Below are 19,678 nucleotides of genomic sequence, written 5' to 3' on the forward strand. Positions count from 1 at the left end.
TACAAACAACACTAAAAGCTTACCATTGTTGACTATAAACATTTTAATACGCTTTGTTTTCATTTCTTTTCTAAACAGATAAAAAACATTTGACTGGATTAATACTGAACTGAATGCATCTGAACGGAAGGAAATGTTTTAAGATTGCTCTCCTGGCAGAAGTTGGACAAAAATGGGACACTGAGAGTTGTGGGAAGACTGTAACTGTGTATTTACTTTGGGGTTTACTGGCCCGTGAAAAAACAATGTAATAATAAAACTAACAGTACATTTATGTGACTTTAGTGGTTCCCCTCCCACTGACTGGACATGAGTGATCAAAGGTCTTTGCAAGAAGATAAGCACAAAATCAGCAGAACTTCTTCAAAGTTCAGGGAGTCTTCAAGAAGCATGCAATCTGATGATTATTTTGCTAGAAAACTTAAGGCTTTGAATGGTAGCATGGGTCCTCCTGTTCCTTCAAATGCATCTAGCAAATCTGAGAGTAGTCAATCGAATGGTACACCAGCTGTGCCTAAAATGGGTGTTCGAGCAAGGGTATCTGAATGGCCCCCTAAAAAGGATTGCTCTAAAGAGCTGAGTAAAGCTGCTTGGGAAAACAGACCACCAGCTAGTTATGAAAGCATTGGATCAGTACATCCAAATGGACAAAATGACCAAAATGAAGGGCAGCAAGAAGAGCTGGAACTGGAATTTGCAGAGGGAAAATACTCTATTGGGGATCTTTTTGTTCATTCCCCTCAAAGGGGACTTCATCCCATAAGGCAGAGAAGCAACAGCGATGTGACAATAAGTGATATTGATGCTGAAGATGTTTTAGACCAGAATGCTGTCAACCCAAATACTGGAGCAGCACTTCATAGAGAATATGGCAGTACTTCTTCAATTGACAGGCAAGGATTGTCTGGAGAAAATTTTTTTGCAATGCTAAGAGGATACAGAGTGGAAAATTTTGAACATAAAACCCTTGCTCCTTTTGGATTTCCTGAGTTTTTCCACTGTGATCCTTCAGTTTCTCCAAGTCTACACGCTGCTGCACAGATTTCCAGGGGAGAATTTGTCAGGATTTCTGGCTTGGATTATATGGATAGTGCCCTGCTTATTGGTCGAGAAAGGGAGAAATCTTTCAAGAGGAGACTAAAATCAGAAACGGTAGAAACGTCTCTGTTTAGAAAATTACGAACAGTTAAAAGTGAACATGAAACTTTTAAGTTTTCTTCTGATCTGGATGATAGACTCGACAGAAATGTTCGCTCTTGGAACTGTCAGAAGTGTTTTGCACATTACGATGTCCAGAGCATTTTGTTTAACATAAATGAAGCAATGGCTACCAGAGTAAACGTGGGAAAAAGGAAAAATATAACCACTGGGGCTTCAGCTGCATCACAAACTCAGATGCCAGCAGGCCAAACGGGAAACTGTGAATCGCCTTTGGGAAGCAAAGAAGATCTCAATTCAAAAGAGAACTTAGATGCTGATGAGGGTGATGGGAAAAGTAATGACTTAGTATTAAGTTGTCCTTACTTCAGGAATGAAACTGGTGGGGAAGGAGACAGACGGATTGCACTTTCCAGGGCAAATTCAGCATCTTTTTCTTCAGGTGAAAGTTGTTCTTTTGAGTCGTCTCTGAGTTCCCATTGCACAAATGCTGGTGTTTCAGTGCTAGAGGTACCAAGAGAAAACCAGTCGATTCACAGAGAGAAAGTGAAGCGTTACATCATAGAACACATTGATCTTGGAGCATATTATTACCGCAAATTCTTCTATGGAAAAGGTAATTTCTTCTAATGCGTGCATGTCTCAAACCGGTTGGATTAGATTTTACTTGCTTAGGAAAAAAAATAAAATTCTTCTCTATGGGAAGACCTAAGTATTACTGGGGATCTTGAAATGTGCTACTAAAGTTAAGCCTCTTAAGTAAGCAAGAGTCCAGTGGCTTATGTGTAAAGATATGCAGTACTTGCCTAAATTCGCTAAGTGTTGGATCACTTAAATTGGTAGATGAAGCAACTTCTCTGTTCCAAGACTTTCTTCGAGGGCAGGAAAAAAAAGATCAGTTTTATACCCAGAAAAAGCTGTGGAAATACCAATACTCAGAATGGAAATCATTATTTCCTAAAAGGTGTTTCCAGAAGAAAACATTTCATTATCAAAGCTCATGACTGCCTTCTAAATTAAACTGTCTTCTTGTGTCTCTAGGGTGTTTACTGTGCATACATATGTATGCTCATTAAACGCAGAGCTGTTGACAGTATTTAATTTTTGAGCCTTAAGAAGATTGTTGTATGCTTTTCTCCTCTCCTTTTACTCTTTTGAGTATCATCAAACTGCAAAGTAGCAGGGTGCTCTTCTCAGTAGAGTAACTAACGTGGCTTGAATTGTTATTCAGAGAGGAGATTTCCACTCTGATCTGCTTTGGCTCTCTGTATTCAGCACTGCCTTGCTCTCAGTGTGTTTTAATCCCTGTTTTTGTGAGAGGCAGAAACCCAAAATACTCTCTGGCCTATCTGTTATGAGTTCCCGCTCAATCTTTTTGCTGCTATTAAAAGAACGAAAAAAAAGGAACAAAACAAAGAACAAAAAGCAAAACAAACAAAAAAAGAACAGACACCCAAACCTAAGACTTCCTGAAATCATTTTTCCTTTGTCTTCTAACTGTATTTGAACAGCAGGAAATAAGCTCTATACTGTATTCCTTCCTGTACTCCTTACTCCTGTGACCCTTCATGAGAGACTCAAAAGAAAGTCCAGTAAGGTTTAATAACATGGTGGAAGCCTAGAACATACAGATTGTAAAAACGGTGTATTTAAAAGAAAAGGAGGGAAAAATCTAGAACTGTGATGTATGCGAAAGAAAAAGGCACATAGCTAAGCAAGGATGGGCAGTAAATTCATGCATTCAAAATGGCTTCTATGCTAGGCAGGTTGCAATGGACCGAAAAGTCCTGAAGGAGTCAGAGTGGAAGAGAATGAAGGGAAACTTGTGAGAGTAGTGTGTATTATTTGAGAGGCAGAAGAGAGGATTGGCATAGACAGAAACAACTGTCAATGGAGAAATGTTATGGTACAGTAGGAAGAAAGAAAAAAAAGGACAAGGACTAAGCCAAATAAAAGATGATTTGTTTGTGAAATGCTTTTGCAGTGGAGGTGTTAGAGGTTCCAAAGAGCTGAACATTTTTGTTTTTGTTTTTGCAATAAAAACGGTGTTGGAAGGAGAAAGAAAATACAAAGAGAAAACACTTAAAGATACCTGAAACAAAGTTCATGTTTTTTCTTGAAAGATGATGCAAGTGAAGTTATTTTTAAGTAACTAATGTTCTGATGATGAATGATTTCTTGATTAAAAATAAAGTGTATTTATGTTAGTGTAATATTGAAAACTTAAATAGTATCTGAGAATTGTACTCCATATGGTGTAATACTAGTGAATGTGAATTGTTAATGTCCTTGTTACTAAGTGCTCTGTGGATAATGTTCTTCAAAAGTAAATGCCATGATGCATTTAGTATTCAGGAAGAAACTGTTACGGTTTCACCCTTAAAATCATATATATGCCATGCCCTCTCCCGTATTAAGTTTCCACGGAACAGTAACAGAAGCTGTAGAAGAGAAACCTTTATTTGATAACTCTTAGGAGTAAAAGAATAAGCAAGTGAGGGCACACATAGCAAAAACTCGGTTTTTTGTATCTGCTATCTGAGGGGATCAGGCATGTGTGGAATCTCAAGATTACCTCCCACTGGGCGCAGTTTTACCTAAAAAAAAGCACATAGAGGATATAAAACAGGTATTTTTCCTTCAGCGCCAAAATGTCTTGCTGTTCTGCTGATATCCTGTGTAAGAAAAAATGACATTTATATGCGTACTGAGACTTGATACTATTCTGTGACACTGAGTTATCCTAGCTGATTGTTCAGTGAATTGTAGATTCAATAGCACAGTTGAATTTAGCAAAATAATTGTGGAAGGATGAAATGAAAAATGTAGCAAATAGTCACTTGCATGTAGAGACATATGTAATGCTACTGATTTTCTTTGCCTTCAATAACATATCTGTGATAGAGAAACAACTTTCTGCATATGTGATTTAATTCACAGTTTTATAATTGGCACTTGTCAGCATACAAGTTTTATTTCTGTTTTAAGATGCATTGAAGAAACACCCGGGCATGTGTAGCACTAATTATTCCGTTCCCTTTGAAGAAAGGAAAGATTTGGAATTCAATCTTCTGAAATGAGCTGTAGTTTTATATTGCATATTTATAAGCATTGTAACTATTGTTAAAATCAAATCCAACAAGACTGATGTAAAATATGTTAATGTTTATGAAAAATATCTTCAGTTTCCAGTTAAGGTTATCAAAAGCTAGAACATCTTATTTTATCTAATGGTTTTGATTTATTAATTGTGTCCTTCAGTGAACTACAATTTTGTGTGATGGACTGAGATGAGAGGGGGGAAAAATTGTGTTGATTTTTTTAAAAAAGGATAATTGAAGCATGCTGTTATTGTCATTGAGTTGTCCTTTTCCTTTTGTGTGATTATCCTCATAATACCTCAAGACTTGACTGTTATTACTATGCTTTTTATCTGTGGGATGCTTGCTAACAGTTTTTACAATTGTCGGATTTATGAACTGATATCGAAGTGGAAAAAAATGTCTTAAAAGAAATGTGCAGGCTTAGCAAGCTATTGGTATTAACTCAGAGTTCTATAAGACCTTCATGTAAGAAGGAATGTTGACATCTGTTCCTCAAAATGACAGATAGAATATTTACTGTCTCTCTTCAAACAGCTAGAAAATAGCATTTTCCTCTTTCATTTCAAAAAGATGATACTTTTAATTCAACGTAAATAAATTTAGTGAGCTTAATGAGTTTATAGCTTGAGATTAAAAAACTAAGAAACAAAACAACAACTTACAATTAAAAATACTGACTCTAAGCATTGAAATATATACATTCATAACACTTTAATTTTTTTCTGTTATCCACTAATGTCTTGTACAACATATCTGCCAAGCTTGCATTTTTCTGCTCAGTAATATAGCTGCCAAGGTGCCTGCTAAATGTGGAATACAGTTTTCTCTATCTCGAAACAGAGAGCTATACAAACTAAGTTCACCCCTTGTCAAAGCCTGACTAAGCAGCTATGGGGAGTTATGTTGTTCAGAATATTTGACCTATGAATTTTATTCTCTCATGCACACACAAATTAATATTTTTATAATCTGTACAATCTTGTTCCACTGATTCGTTAAGTTTACTAACTGAAATTCAAAGTTTTGACTTAACACTATGAAGTATGAGCCATAATTAATCCATGCAGATATAATGGCCAGGATGGAGATGGAGAGAAGAATGTAGTGTAGCTGGTGAGCATGAAAGAATAGGTTTGTCTGTGCCTTTTTGATCCCAGGTGTTCCTTGCAAAAACATTTTTCTGTCTATAATGTGCTGCTACTCGTTTTCTTTCCAGTGGGAGATGGACTGTAACCACCACTTTATAGACAGATCTTGGGAAAATTACTGGAAATATAATTTAAAATTGATTTGACAAATAAGTCTGTCATTTACATAATTAGAGATAACTTTATCTTTTTGTATCCATTCCAAGCGTGGGATCTCTGGGATGACTTCCCAGTAAAAGAAATTTTGTGAAAACTTCCTTATTCATTTCTGAAAACTTTCTTATTCATTCATCAAACTAGTTTAATGTAGGTAATCTTAAAAGAACAAATTAATCTATTGCATCATTACTATTTAAAACCTAGAGTTATAGCATAAACCTGTTTGGGGGAAAATTCCAAAGATCATCAGTCCAATTCACTATTAAAAGCCACCTCTAAAAGTAGATTCTGAGCAACCTGTTCAGAACCTTGTCTCTCTAGATTTATTCTATTTTCAGAAATAGAGATTTCACAAACTCTCCTGGCGTCCTGCTTCTTGGTTTGATTCTCCACTATGGGGAGCAGCATTTTGTAACTGAGGAATCTTGTCCTTTCTTTCTTACCTTGGAGAAGAGTCTGGTTCTCCCTTTACTGTTGCTCTCCTTCAGGTGGTGGGATGAGACAATTGCTCTCCTTGTACTCTTCTTAAGGCTGTGAAAACTCATCTTCAAGCTTCGGTTCGTCTGTTACATGCTCCAACTTCCTGTTGTCTTCAAAGTTTTCTTGCTAATTGTCTGTTGGACTTATATCCAGTATTGGACAGAGGGTAACAACATTGCATGTGTGATCTCAAAAGTGCCAGATAAAGAGGAATAATCTTTTCTTTTGACCTAATAGAATATTCCGACTAGCACAGCATGGAGTGTGCTTAGCCTTCATTTCTACCAGGCTGTTCTGCTGACTGCTGTGGAATTTAGTGCTCACCTGGGCCAGAGCTGCTTCTGAAATAGTTTGTCCCAAGCCCATGCCATTTCATGACCTTTCTCTGTCTGAAATGCAGGTCTGTGTCAGTCTTCATGTTCTTAGACTGCTGAGGTCCCTCAGAAATGCAGCTATAACCTCCAATACATGAACTCTTTCCCTTGAATTTAGACTTGCTTGTGAAATTCCATCCCATCCTTCAAATCTTTAAGAAAGGTTATTAAACAGAAGCAGGTCCTGTCTACTATCAACTTTTGATACAACTCCTTTAGCATGTGGCCACTAAATGGAATTTATACTGCTTATCAGAATCATTTTAGGACAGTTGTCCAGTTACTTTGTCTACTTTGTAACTATGTCCAAAGCAAGTCTTTTCAGTTTACATACACAGATACTATGGAAGGCTATCAAAAGCATTGCAAAAATACATGTTGTTGGCATTCACTGCTGCATCTTCATCCACAAAACTAGTTATCTCATTGTAGAAAGCAATTGGTTTGGTGATATGCTGTTTGCATTTAGTAGGTCTATTCAGGCTATTCCCAAGCATCTTTTTATTGGCTTCCATTATAATTTTTTCTTTAATCTGATTAGGGCCTAAGAGTCCCAATTTAACTTTATACAAAGATTGAAGAGTCACTAGTCTCAATTTTCACTTCTTGAAACTGAATTACTGAATGGAAAGTGTTAAGCAAGAATAAGAGTAAACTGAATGGAATGAAGGAACCTACATGGTACCATATTTGTTTGGAGACTACTAACTTTTATTAGAAACTTTATCTAGATAAAGTTTTTTCAAATTAGTTTCTTACAGTGTCATGTAAAAAAATAATTATTTCGGTATCAGAAGTTGAACTTAATTATGGGTTGTGTGATGAGGTATCATTCTACTAATCAAAGTTCATATTTTGTGACTTACATGCTTACTGTACAGTAAGTACAAAGTACACCCAATGTATTTACAAATCACTGCACTCAATTAGAAACAGTACTTCTTTTGGTGCAAAATTTTTTAATGTAGTTTGAACGTTTTCTGGGAGATTCACACTTCATTATTCTCTTCTTTCTTCATTCAATTTTGTGCAAAAGAGCATCAGAACTACTTTGGAATAGATGAAAATCTTGGACCTGTAGCAGTCAGCATCCGGAGGGAGAAGGTTGAAGATGCTAAGGAGAAAGAAGGATCTCAGTTCAACTATCGTATAGTTTTCAGAACAAGTGAGGTAATATTATTTTGGTAATATTATTTCAGTAATTCTGCAGAGGAAAGCTGACTTAGAACTTAGGGTGCTAGTTGTTTGCTAACTTGGAAAGTAAATCTGTTATTGGGAAAGTAATGTTTCTTGTACTGTTAGTAAATGTAGTTGCTACCTAGATCGAAGTTCTTCTCTTCACTGCTACATACAATTTTTATTTTTAGATAGGCATCCAAAAGGAGGTAAGTTGGCTGAAATTAATATATCTGCAAGAGGTAAACAGGGAATCAGGTAATAAGAACAAACCTGTGGGCAAATTTGGACCAAACTGATAAATGTTATGCTTCTAAGGATTGGAAAAAATGATTAAGAAATGCAGGGGAAAAGAGAGGGGGAAAAATATGAAAGTGAGTACTAAAACTTAAGTGTACTTTTGAGTATTCTATTTCAAACTATTTTCTTAGAAGCCTTTTTTCCTGTGAGGCGTGCTTTATGCACTTCAAATAATTTGTGGAAAGAACTTTACAACTTCCTAAGGAAGAGAAATGAAGAAGTGCTGCTCTCTTCTCCTTCTCAGGGGTAACCAATGATAGGATGTGTGTGACTGGCAGAAGGTCGCGTCAAGGGTATTAAGAAATGAAATACTGAAACGGCCTTCACAGTGAGGTGGCTGATCCCCCAGGCCTGACAGATTCAAAAGAGTTCAAGGATAATACCCTCAACTATCTGCTTTAACTTTTGGTTAGCCTTCAAATGGTTAGACAGTTGGACTTAATGGTCTTTCTAGGTTACTTCTAAGTGGAACTATTTTATTCTATTAATATGTTAATAAGATAATTACTTTAACTGGAAGAATAGCTTTCATTATTATTATGGAAGGACATTTCTCTTAATTTTTATTTCAAATCAATTAGTGTCTCTTGCAAAAATAGTTTATTTATGACAGCAACTATGTCTGATTTGCATGAAAATGCAAAATGTTATTATCCTTATGACTGCTTGCCTTTTATTACTATTAAAACAAGTTCTTGATATCTCTGGGCTCATGCACTTCTTACAAATGTGCAGAAACAAATTTTTTTATGGCTAGTTTTTTCCTTTATTGACAAAAAAAGATGTGCCTCTGTTTATGGAGAGTAGTGATTTAGGTTACTCACTTCTAAGTAATGTTTCTTTTTGCCAATAAAGACAAGTTAGCATGGCTTAAAAAATGGATAAGATAAATGAAGGTGCCATTAGCTGTGGCTTACCTTGTCTGTCCAACCTCACAATCAAGTACCATGTTTTCTAGAGTAATATGACATTAAAATTAATGATTTTTAGCTTTTCTAGTGATTTAAAATTCTATTTTAGAAAAAATAAATCTTCAGAATTTTACTGAGTTAATAAGTTCATCAATAAATCTTTTTAAACAAAACATAGAAGCATTTCAGTTGGAGAAGACCTTCAAGATCAACAAATCCAACCATCAGCTTGACTTCCTGAGTCTCATCACTAAACTTTTTCCCTTATTGCGATGTTTTGATATCTTAAATATCTCCAGAGATATGCACTTCGCCACTGCTCTGGGCAAGCCTCTTTTAACCAACCTCTCCATAAAAAAATTCTTCCTAATGTCCAATCTAAACCTGTCCTGGTGCAACTTGAGGCCATGTCTGTGCGTCCTGTCACTTGCCATGTAAGAAAAGAAACTGGCACTCTCCTTGCTGCAGCTTCTTTTGACGCAGTTGTAGAAACAATGAAGTCTCTCCTCAGGTTCCTTTTCGCCAGACTAAACAAGCCCAATTTCCTGTATTGCTTCAAATAAGTTCTTGTTTTCTATTCCCTCCACCAGCTTCATTGCTTTTCTCTGCATGCTTTGGAGCAATTCAATATTCCTGTTGTTACGAAGACTTAAAACTGAACACAGTATGTGAGGTGTGAACTCACCTGTTCCACATGTGAAGAAGCAGTCACTTCTGCTGTCATGTTGATTATAAATACATAACTGAGATAATAAGAGCCTGTGTCCTCTTTAAAAGTTATCTAGCAATCTTTTTACTCATTTAAGAAAATTGAATACATTGATATTTTTCTTCATACTTTGTTTCATGCTTTTTGTAAAACCTGAACACATTATCTAAAATTCTTTCTAGTATTATAATTAAAAATACTTTGTATCTTTATTGAAGCTTACTACACTTAGAGGAGCAATTTTAGAAGATGCTATACCATCTACTGCAAGGCATGGCACAGCAAGAGGTCTGCCTCTCAAAGAAGTACTAGAATATGTAATACCAGAGCTGAGCATTCAGTGCCTGAGGCAAGCATCCAACTCACCCAAAGTACCTGAACAGCTACTTAAATTGGATGAGCAAGGGGTATGTAACGTATGACTTTTATTTAAAGATAATTCAATTAGAATGTATTTGTGGCAGTGGGGATTTAAAATATTTTGCAGATAATGTTGATAAGCCTGGATCTGTAATGCAGATCAGTCACATTTTTTATTTTGGCAATATTTACTTATGAGCTCTGCATTTCTGTTGACAAAATGAGGTTAACTTTTCTAAATCAATTATTTTAAATGTGTTACAGCTTGAGAAAAATGATTAGGCTATTGCGATCCTCTTTAGACCAGTGAGTGGGATTATAACTAAACTTCTAATGTCTGTATTGAGTTATTTCCATGATCTTTTTTTGCCCTGTATATACTGTGTACAAATGCTGTATGAAAATGAAAATACTTCTAATATGTTTCCTTAATACTGCTTACAGGTAAGAATGCAAAAGAATATAACATATCTCTATATCTTAAATTTTTATTTCTTTTAACACTAATTTTCTGATTAACTTTTACAGTAGATTGAATAGAATCTTTCTTGGTTCAAACAATGGAAATTATAATTGAGACTATGTAATTAATTAACTGCAACAGTAATGAAATAATCACCATTTTCCCCTGAAAATTTATGCTTATGAAATTTGTGTTCAATAAAGAGAATCAGCCTCTCTAGAAGCTTGTAGGTAAATTCATAGCTTATGAATAATTTGGAAGGACAAACTTACGAAGAGATTTCATTGAAGTGTTAAAACTTGTTTTATTACATTTAAAGTAAAGATTACATGTTCTGTGTAAAAGTCAATATCTGTCTGTTGAAGCTGATGGATTCTATTGTTTAAAGCAGTGGTATAATTTTTTTTAATGCTAATTCAGTTTCAAACATGGTTGCGTCAAACATATTGGTGTCTACCAATCTTTTCCTGTGACAAAATGAAGGTAAAGTGAGGAGTATTTCTTTTTGGTTTAGACTATTAAGCTGGTTTTGTGTGCATGTTTTATTATTTCTCTTTGCTGTAGTCTTTGAAGAAAACTTCTAATTTGAAATTAATTTTGTCCAAGGTCCATATTTTTTACTGTTTTTGTCAGTGCTTCTGGTAAAACAACAAAGGAAATCAGTAGCGCTCTGTTCTGAATATGAGAGTTCTTGATCTCCTGTTGCTCTCAGGATTTCCGGTTCGAGTTCCAGAATGAATTTAGATTTAGATCTAATAAATAATATTCATTTCCTAAAGGCACTGGATGGTCTAGAGAGCAGGGAGTACTTGTTTAGTTGACTTCAGTGAGATATTTCCCAAACTCACGAGAAGTATTTCTGAAAAATAGTTATGGAGATCAGTAACTTCAATGGGTAGTGTAGTTTTAAACATCAACTCTTAATTTTGAGGCGCAGTGGTAATAGCACTACTGGTTCTTAGTACTTGGTTCTGAAAATTCAGTCTTGCTTTTAAGTTGACTGTCACCAGGCAAAATGTAGTGTTAATTATTTTATATACTGCTTCTTATGAGATAATTACTTAGATATAAGCAGAAAGCTGTGCATAGAACCGGCATGAGATCCATTTATGCTTTTAATCCCCTTATGTACTTTATGCTTTCAGTTTATTAATTAAGTAAATATAAAAAGTTATGCATTGTAGCTGAAAGTGACAAGTGCCTGAAATATCATGAATTTAAAAATATGAATCGTGATCTAGAGATTTAGTACTGTCATCAGAATAATAAGTATTTTGTATAACAGTCTATTAAATGTTTGCATAGTTCTTCAGCAGACTGAAAGTTCTTTCAGTGTTATGAAGCAGGTAGTGAAAGAAATCAGTAGTTCCAGTGAAATCTGAAGTGGGTTGTGGAGAAAGCATTGTCCTTAAAATGACAGTAGAAAGCTGATGCAAAGTGAATGGTTGACATGATTTGAGAATATAAGTAGTTCCCAGTTATTCTGCCATGTGCTGATCAGTGTTAGATTTGACTATAAATTTACAGGAAAATTCATTAGTTTATCTACAACCTTGACAGGATTTCTTTTCTCTTTAATTCCACTCCACATTTCTACTAATGGTTTATGGTATATATACTTTTTGATACCAGTCATCACTCTATGAATGTTCACTTCTCTCTCAAACTAAAGCTTGAGATCACAAAAAGCCATAAGAAAATATGAGCTTCGAATGTGGTGATATTTAGCTGCTTTTGAGGTTCCTTTCCAGAAAAACTCTGAAATCTCCACATGGTAAAAGTCATCAAGTTGTTGTTATGTGATAAAGAATCTATGCTGTTTAAGACGACGAGGCACCAAGGTTCAGTAATGAGTGATTCTAACTTGAAGTTGTCATTTTGAGGAGTTCTATGCACAATTAATAAATCACAAAAAACACTCAAGTATGTCAATAAATTTAGACATTATTTTCTGATTACATGTTATTAAATTGCTCTCAGTTACGCTAAACACAATATTTCTTGTTTAGAAATCATGAGATCAGAACCATGTCTGAAATTACGTATACTTATATAAGCATGGAATGCCATTCCAATTCTGGCAAACTTTATCAATTTAAATTTTCTGATATTCTGATATTTTCACATCAGTTGAATCGCCTGTTTAAGATACTCCCAAAGCTCATTTACATATTTCTTTCTTAGGCATTGACTTTCTACAGGTACCTTGATTTCTGCCTCTACACAGGCCAAATGATTCTGAGCTTAGTTACTTTGCTTAAACCTACTAATCGTGTGGGTATGAGTGCTCCTAGTGCATGGGTGGGAGGCTCAGATTATTGCAAGCATGTTTGCAGCTGCTGTTTTGTTAGGGAATAGTGGTATTGATAGAATCAACCTTGTATAGGATCACTTAGAATTAGCAATTCTTGTCCATGAATTGAATACCCAGGATTAAGTGCTTCATGGGCAGGATGGTTTTAAATCTTTGTCTTTAGTATTTCTGAAGGAGAGTGTTTTAACCATGAAACGACAGGACATTTTGGAGGATACTTCACTTCTGTTTGGAATTATACTAATGATTCTGTATCTAATTAAAAAATGACTCATCTGGGAAAGAATGAAGGAGCATCACTGCAAATTTCTATACTGTATATTTTACCCAAGTGGTTCCCTGACTTGCCATTCACTTGTACTGTTAGTTGTTGCCACTACTATCGTAAAGTCAAGGAAATTAATTTAAGTTCCCTGTTTTTTAAATTGGAGTATTAGACACTGAGCTGGGGTAGAGGTGGCAATGTGCTACAAGCATTCTCATTCTCTGCTGAAAAGTGTCAAGTAACAGTACTGCTTCCTATAATCTGATATTTATATGAGCAGTTCTTCCAGTTTCTTCCATTTAGGGTTCATGCTAGCTTTACACTGAATAAAAAGTTCCTGGCATGCAGTCCAGAATATTTTATTAGCTACATAGCTCTCCCCAGGCACTCTTTCAATGTGGAGATCAATCAGGGAGGCATTCTGGATGGATAGTATATATGGCAATCAAGAGGAAATAGCAAGAGCAGACTGGGATCTTAACCCTGCCTTTCCCCAGAGATTAGAGGTCTAACTCAGGCACCTTCAGCAGTGTACACATCCATACCCCTGAATCTTCTTCTACATGATGACCCATTTCATTTCAAACTATGGTAATTTCTAGTTGATCTGTGCTCTGTGTGGTCTAGGCTTAATGTTGTTGCAGTGTCACTCCTCATTCCTGTCCTTACTGAGCCTGTATGTATTCTATATTCCTAACTGATCCCTGGTTAATGACCTTCAGTCAGAATATGTAGAGAGCACATAAAGATTTACCCTATGAAAAGCATATATCAAATGGAGAGGATGGACTGGGACTTGTGAGAGAGGGGAAAGGGCTGCCATTGTGTATTATTACAGTCTGTTACATACCAGTAGATCAAGTCCTGTAGTGTGCTTTTACATGTATATAGATCTGCTGAAATTGCAGAGTAGGGCATTTTATACAAGGTTACATGGAAATAAATTGTCCCACTGATACTTCAATTTCATTACACGAAGTGAACTTCAGTCTAGTTGATGTTTTGAAGGATTTTGCTATTGATTTTAATAGTCTACTGCTGTCCTAGTACTTCATTTCAATACATTTAGCTTTGGAGCGTGAGATTCATAGTGTCAGTGATTCTGTCTGTAACCTACATTAATTTGGACATCTTTAGGATATTCTACTATTGGTTGTGTATTGGTTGTGCTTGAAGGTAAATAATTAAACCAAGAATGCTGTCAAATTAGACCCTGAATTTCATGGGACACAAGGAACCTCAATTTTAAAATCATGAAGCACAAAAAATTAGGTTAGTAAAAGCATAGTGAGAGTTTCTATTCCTTCAGGGGTGATTTGGGGAACTGTAGGGTTTTGGGTTTTTTTGTTCTAATTGATGCTTGGCGACTGCCTTGCATAGAACTCTCCAATAAATGTAACATTTCTCCATTTTACATGAAGTAGGAAAGATAAAGAACATTTGAAGTTTGGAATTACATTTTTGATGCTTTTTCTTCTGTATAGTGTGTGTTTCCTTGATTCAGTCTTTTAGTGTTTTAATTTTACATCTTTTCCTAGAAACTTCTGTGATAAAACATGAGAGCAGTAGCATTTCTGTGAATATAATATACTTAACAATATAGACTGTTTTACAAATGACTGAGGTGGAGCAGACCGTTCCTGTCACCTTTGATCTAATGTGAGAAACTGTCTAAATATAATTCCTGTTTTGGACACTAATCCTGAAGTTTAATTAGATCTGGTCTGAACATCTGGAGAGCTGAGTGGTGTGTATACAGACAGTGGATGGTGTCTGTCAGTTTGTGAAGCTCTACTGGTTTGTCAGTTAAGAATAATAGGAGTACTACATAGAGTTTCCAATTTGTCATTTTAAGCATGCATAAAAGTTGAGAAAACAGGACCATATTCCACTGAAGAAACAACTTTTTTATATTAATACCCTACCATTGAGAATGATTTGTTTAAGAAAACTTCAACTACTGTTTGATTTCTAGATTGAAGTATGTTGTTATAGAACTTGTATTTACATGTTAGAACCTTTGGAAACTGAATATTTTGTTGTTTAAACGGGCAATTTTATGGGGTGGACGCAAGATTTATTGAACAATAAAATGGAAATTATTGTTCTGTGAGTCTGTTTTTGTATTGCCTTGAGAGAAGCACATTTTCTGAATGGCTGCTATTACTGAATTAGAAGGTTGTGGAGGGGAAAGTTCACGTATAGGGAATGGTTCGGCTGAATCTTAAATAGAAGAATAAACCCACCTTGGACAAATACACAAAATTTACCAGTTAAACTTCCAATACTATAACATGCAGTAGAGGTTGCTTCAATACATCAGTAAGACAAAAGTTGTCTTGCTCTGTTTTTAGCTGTTTGAATAGTGACAATCCGGTTTTCTTTCAGTATATTTGTTTGCTTTTTGCTTTATATGGTGACTTCATTTCTGAAATAAGAACACACAGTTTTGCATTTTTAAATATTTTCTGCTAGACATTAACAGTGTCAGTATTTAATTTTCATTCATACCAATTTCCTTTACTCTGTAATTGTTTTTTTTGTTTGTTTTATTTTCTATTTCAGCTGAGTTTTCAACATAAGATTGGTATCCTTTACTGCAAAGCAGGCCAAAGCACAGAAGAAGAAATGTATAACAATGAGATGGCAGGACCAGCTTTTGAAGAGTTCCTTGATCTGCTGGGCCAGAGAGTACGGCTAAAAGGGTTTAGTAAATACAGAGCTCAGCTAGATAACAAAAGTAAGTTATGTTTCTGATCTAGGGTAGGAACTGCTGTTCTCAAGTTAATCTTCTGCAAATATCATTTTATCTTTTCATTGTCATGTCTTTGAATTTTGGTTAGTAATGTTATACGGTAGACAAGGAAGATGAAGTATAACAAAAATAGGAATTGCAGTGTTAACAATACAATGACACACATCTTTATTAGCTTTGCTCATCACTGCCCTTAACTTCAGCTTAACTCATTTTTTTTAGTTTAATGTGATTTTAACAGTATTTTGTCAACTGGTCACGATAAGCAGTGATCTTTTCTGTAGCTTGTCAGCTACATCCTGGAAAAAAAAAAATAAATCAGTTTTTGTATGCTGTATGAGGGTGTGTAGTAAAAGAGAAACATAGTTAGCCAAGTACATCATTTTAAGCTATTAAATCCTGCTGTCCTGTGTATACTACGTGTCCTTATAATCAAATGGGAAAGTTGCTTAAACTGTTAAAGATAAGCTGCCAAGAAGGAAACTGAGAAAGATATTATTAAAGGAAATTAAGGGAAGACCTTCTTGTCTTGTGTGGAATCTTTTGTCTTTTGTATAATCACAGAGATCTAGGAATAGATAAGTTCCAAGTTTCTTTGTTCTTCTCACCACTGTGTACCTGATCTAATCTGGTTCTTAGTATAATCTAGCTGCAATTCTTATCTATATGAAGTTATTTAAAACCAGTAGTGTTATTTCATTTGGTAAAATTGCTTTTCTGCACAAAAGCAGATGTGCTTCATTACTCAAAGAAATTTAGCTGGTTTTTTTCCCCCAAAATTTGTGAAATAAGTATTCAGAAAAGAACAAGGTGCAGAAAAACATAGTCCAGGTATGCTGTTTGCTAAAACTGTTAGCAGAGAAAAGTTTATAGTAGCAGCCATTCTGTAAATTCAGACAGAGAGGTACTTAAGAAATGTTCAGTGGAGCATCTGCTGAGTTAGAAAATTCCAGCTTACTTAAATAAGGGACTGAATTTCAAAAGAAACTTTCTTGCTTATTTTCAAAGTCAAAGTACTAAATTTAAATCTCTTGACTGAGTAGGATGTTGTATAAGAAACTTTTTTTTTTTTTTTTTTAAACAATCTGCTTTTCTGTAATTAGTATTTAAAAGGGATTATTTTCGAGATACTTTGTCCCTCTTTAATATCTAATTGTAAAAGGATTTGGGGACTAGAGTTGCCACGCTCAGTGTAGTTTAAGCAGATATTTACATTGTAAGATTTAGCTGATTTCCCCTTTCTACATCTTCCAAACTCTGCCTGTCTAAAATGACACAAAGTTTATAATGAAATTAATTTCATTAAGGATTTTACAATAGAGGAATGCAATAATGGTTACTTTGTAAAATAAAATCCAAATAAGAAACTTAAGTGGAAATTATGCTTCCTATTTGTTATCGAACTAATTCATATTGTGTGAATGTAAATGAATGTAATTTGTGCACACCTAATTGATTAAGCCAATTGTAATATGAATGTATTCAAAACTATAAACACACTTAAATGCTTTCAAATTTAGGACTATAGATATACAGTGTAGTTACTGCTGAATGGTACACTTAGGTGTATGTTACAGCAGGTTCCCTACAGCAGATTGCTTGAGAAAGCATCCAGATGGGTTTAGAATTGCCAGTTTGTGTACATTGCTCCTTGTCCTGGTGCTGGGCAGCACCGAAGGAGTCTACCCCCCCACCTACCCTTTAAATATCTATAAGTATTCATAAACAATTATAACATATGGTCACTGTTTTCTAAATAAATAATATTTATTTTCTAAATAAACACTATGTAAAAGAATGCTAGAGAATGCTTATTACTTATTGCTTATGAAAGATGTAAAATTGTGTAAAAGAAATAGGCGAACATTGAAAAAATGAAGAAGAATTGAGATCTGCCTTGGCAGAGTAGAGTTCCCAAGCTCTTTCTTTGAAGGTAATTAGTCATACCTAAGTAATCCAGACATCAAAGTGAATAACAGCGATTAATTTCTGAGTGCAAAGTAAATCCCATCTAATTTGCTGTAAACGTTCTGAAATGTGAACTGTATTTCTAAACTACCTAATAAAATGTCATATCTGATATGAAGTGTATTTCAATAATTTTTAAAACTCTGAAAATTCCCAACAAAATTATCTTTACATCGTTGTACAACATATTATGTACATATTCTGTGATTTTTAAAATGTCTGATCTGCAGTATATGTTTTACTGTGACATTTGAAGTGTCATTGCCAGTACTTTATTTTTGGTAAAGAATGGGATTAGTCGGTTGTCTTTATTAAGATTTTAAATAATAATAATAATAATACATGTATATAATACAAAACTAAATCATTTGTTTATTTATCCCATGGAATATTAAGATCTTACAGTACTGGCTTATACAAAATTTGTTCATCCCCTAGGCAGCAATCCCTAAGCATAACTTCTTGCAGAATCTATCTGTCATAATATGAAGTTACAGAACAGATTTTTAGCTGATACAAATTGTTTTTATTCTATTGAAAAAAGTTTTAAATTGCATTAATAGATTTAAATCATAGCATGTACAGAGTGGTGTCCAAAAAAGTCATATGAATGTTCTATTTTACTGACCTTCTTATGATTAAATTCATTTTCAGCTGATTCAACAGGAACTCATTCCCTCTATACTACTTACAAAGATTATGAGTTAATGTTTCATGTATCAACAATGCTTCCATACATGCCCAGTAACAGGCAACAGGTATGTTATTTACCATTTTTGTATAATTGTATTTTATAGATATTAACACAGAGTTACTGTTTCTCAAACAGTACTTATTTTAATTGAGCTGAATTGTTTTTATACAAAGTGTGTCTCATAATCTTGTGATTATGTTGGTTTTTTGCTTTTTTTTTTCTTAATCAAATTATTTTTGTAATATCTTTATACTTTATTAACTGATTCTATATTTACTTTTCACAATGCTATTACACAGTATAGTTGCCCATGGTCAATCAGTTATTTTCAATTTGGAGTTGGTTTATATCTTACATATGTTTTAAATGTTGCCTGGAATAAAGCTTGAAAACAGTCTTATGGTAAAAAAATGTGCATGTGATAAGATTTCTAAATGACTCTACTTCATGCTGCAGATCTTAAAATGTTTATTGATGCATCAGCTTAATATTCAGTGCCTAATTGTATCCTTCAATGGGTCTGCTTGTGAAGTCAGAAAACTGCCGTGTACTTATTTCTGATAATTCTCTTTGCTTACCTGATTTTCAAAATATCTTTAAAGCATTAAGGATGGCTAAACAATAGCACAGCAACCAAAGTGTGCACCAATAAGGTTATTCTGTCTTGCCTGTCTCAGATATTTCTTATAACCAACTGAAAAACTACAAGCACATTTGGTATAATATATCAACATCATAACTTAACAGCAGAATTACTGCTCAGACTACTGATAGTTTCTGACTTTCTACACTACTAGTCTACATTTCTTTAACTCTGCAGAAATAAATATTGTATTTATTTATAGAATATTATCTCCCTCTGGTGTGAGATATAAAGACTTGGGTTATTTTGGAGGGTTGTCATGAAATGAAGATGCTATCTCAGTTTTCTTTGTGAACAGTGTGCAGAAGTTGGGTTAGTTATTGTTAAACCATATGATTTGCACCTTTAGTGTCTTGCTCTGTCAATAGGACTTGTGGAAGGAAAGAGATGTATCAAGGCAGCAACAAAAGGATACAAGAAAAAAAATAAAAATTCTTAATATAGGGTAAATGAAATTTGCAATGGAAGTATGTAACGTGACTCAAGTAGTCAGTTCTCTTAACTCAGAACTCTTTAAACAGTTTCATCTAAACAGTTAAGACAACTGTGAATTTTACTGTATGACACAGGATTAGGATGTGGTGTAAAGAAACTAAATTAGGCATAAAAATATAAAAATTCTCTATCACGTGAATAATATGAATGTTTAGACAAATCATATATGAAAGTGTGTGCCTTTTAGAGGGCAGAATGTTCA

The 19,678-nt window shown here is 34.5% G+C and overlaps 1 protein-coding gene across 2 annotated transcripts in view; it reads left to right on the forward strand.

Moving 5' to 3' along the window:
* Positions 1-309: 309 nt before the first annotated feature.
* The window catches only part of SIPA1L2 (signal induced proliferation associated 1 like 2), a gene marked incomplete at both ends in the record, with an annotated part of 82,250 nt that continues 62,881 nt past the window's right edge, over positions 310-19,678 (forward strand). For both annotated transcript variants that reach the window (XM_079532441.1, XM_079532442.1), the window contains 5 exons: positions 310-1,774; positions 7,460-7,593; positions 9,738-9,926; positions 15,487-15,661; positions 18,299-18,402. In XM_079532441.1, the coding sequence (XP_079388567.1) occupies positions 310-1,774; positions 7,460-7,593; positions 9,738-9,926; positions 15,487-15,661; positions 18,299-18,402 (2,067 nt within the window). The remainder of the gene's footprint in view (positions 1,775-7,459; positions 7,594-9,737; positions 9,927-15,486; positions 15,662-18,298; positions 18,403-19,678) is intronic.

Source organism: Tetrao urogallus (genome assembly GCF_951394365.1).
Source record: "Tetrao urogallus genome assembly, chromosome: 2".
NCBI lineage: Eukaryota > Metazoa > Chordata > Aves > Galliformes > Phasianidae > Tetrao > Tetrao urogallus.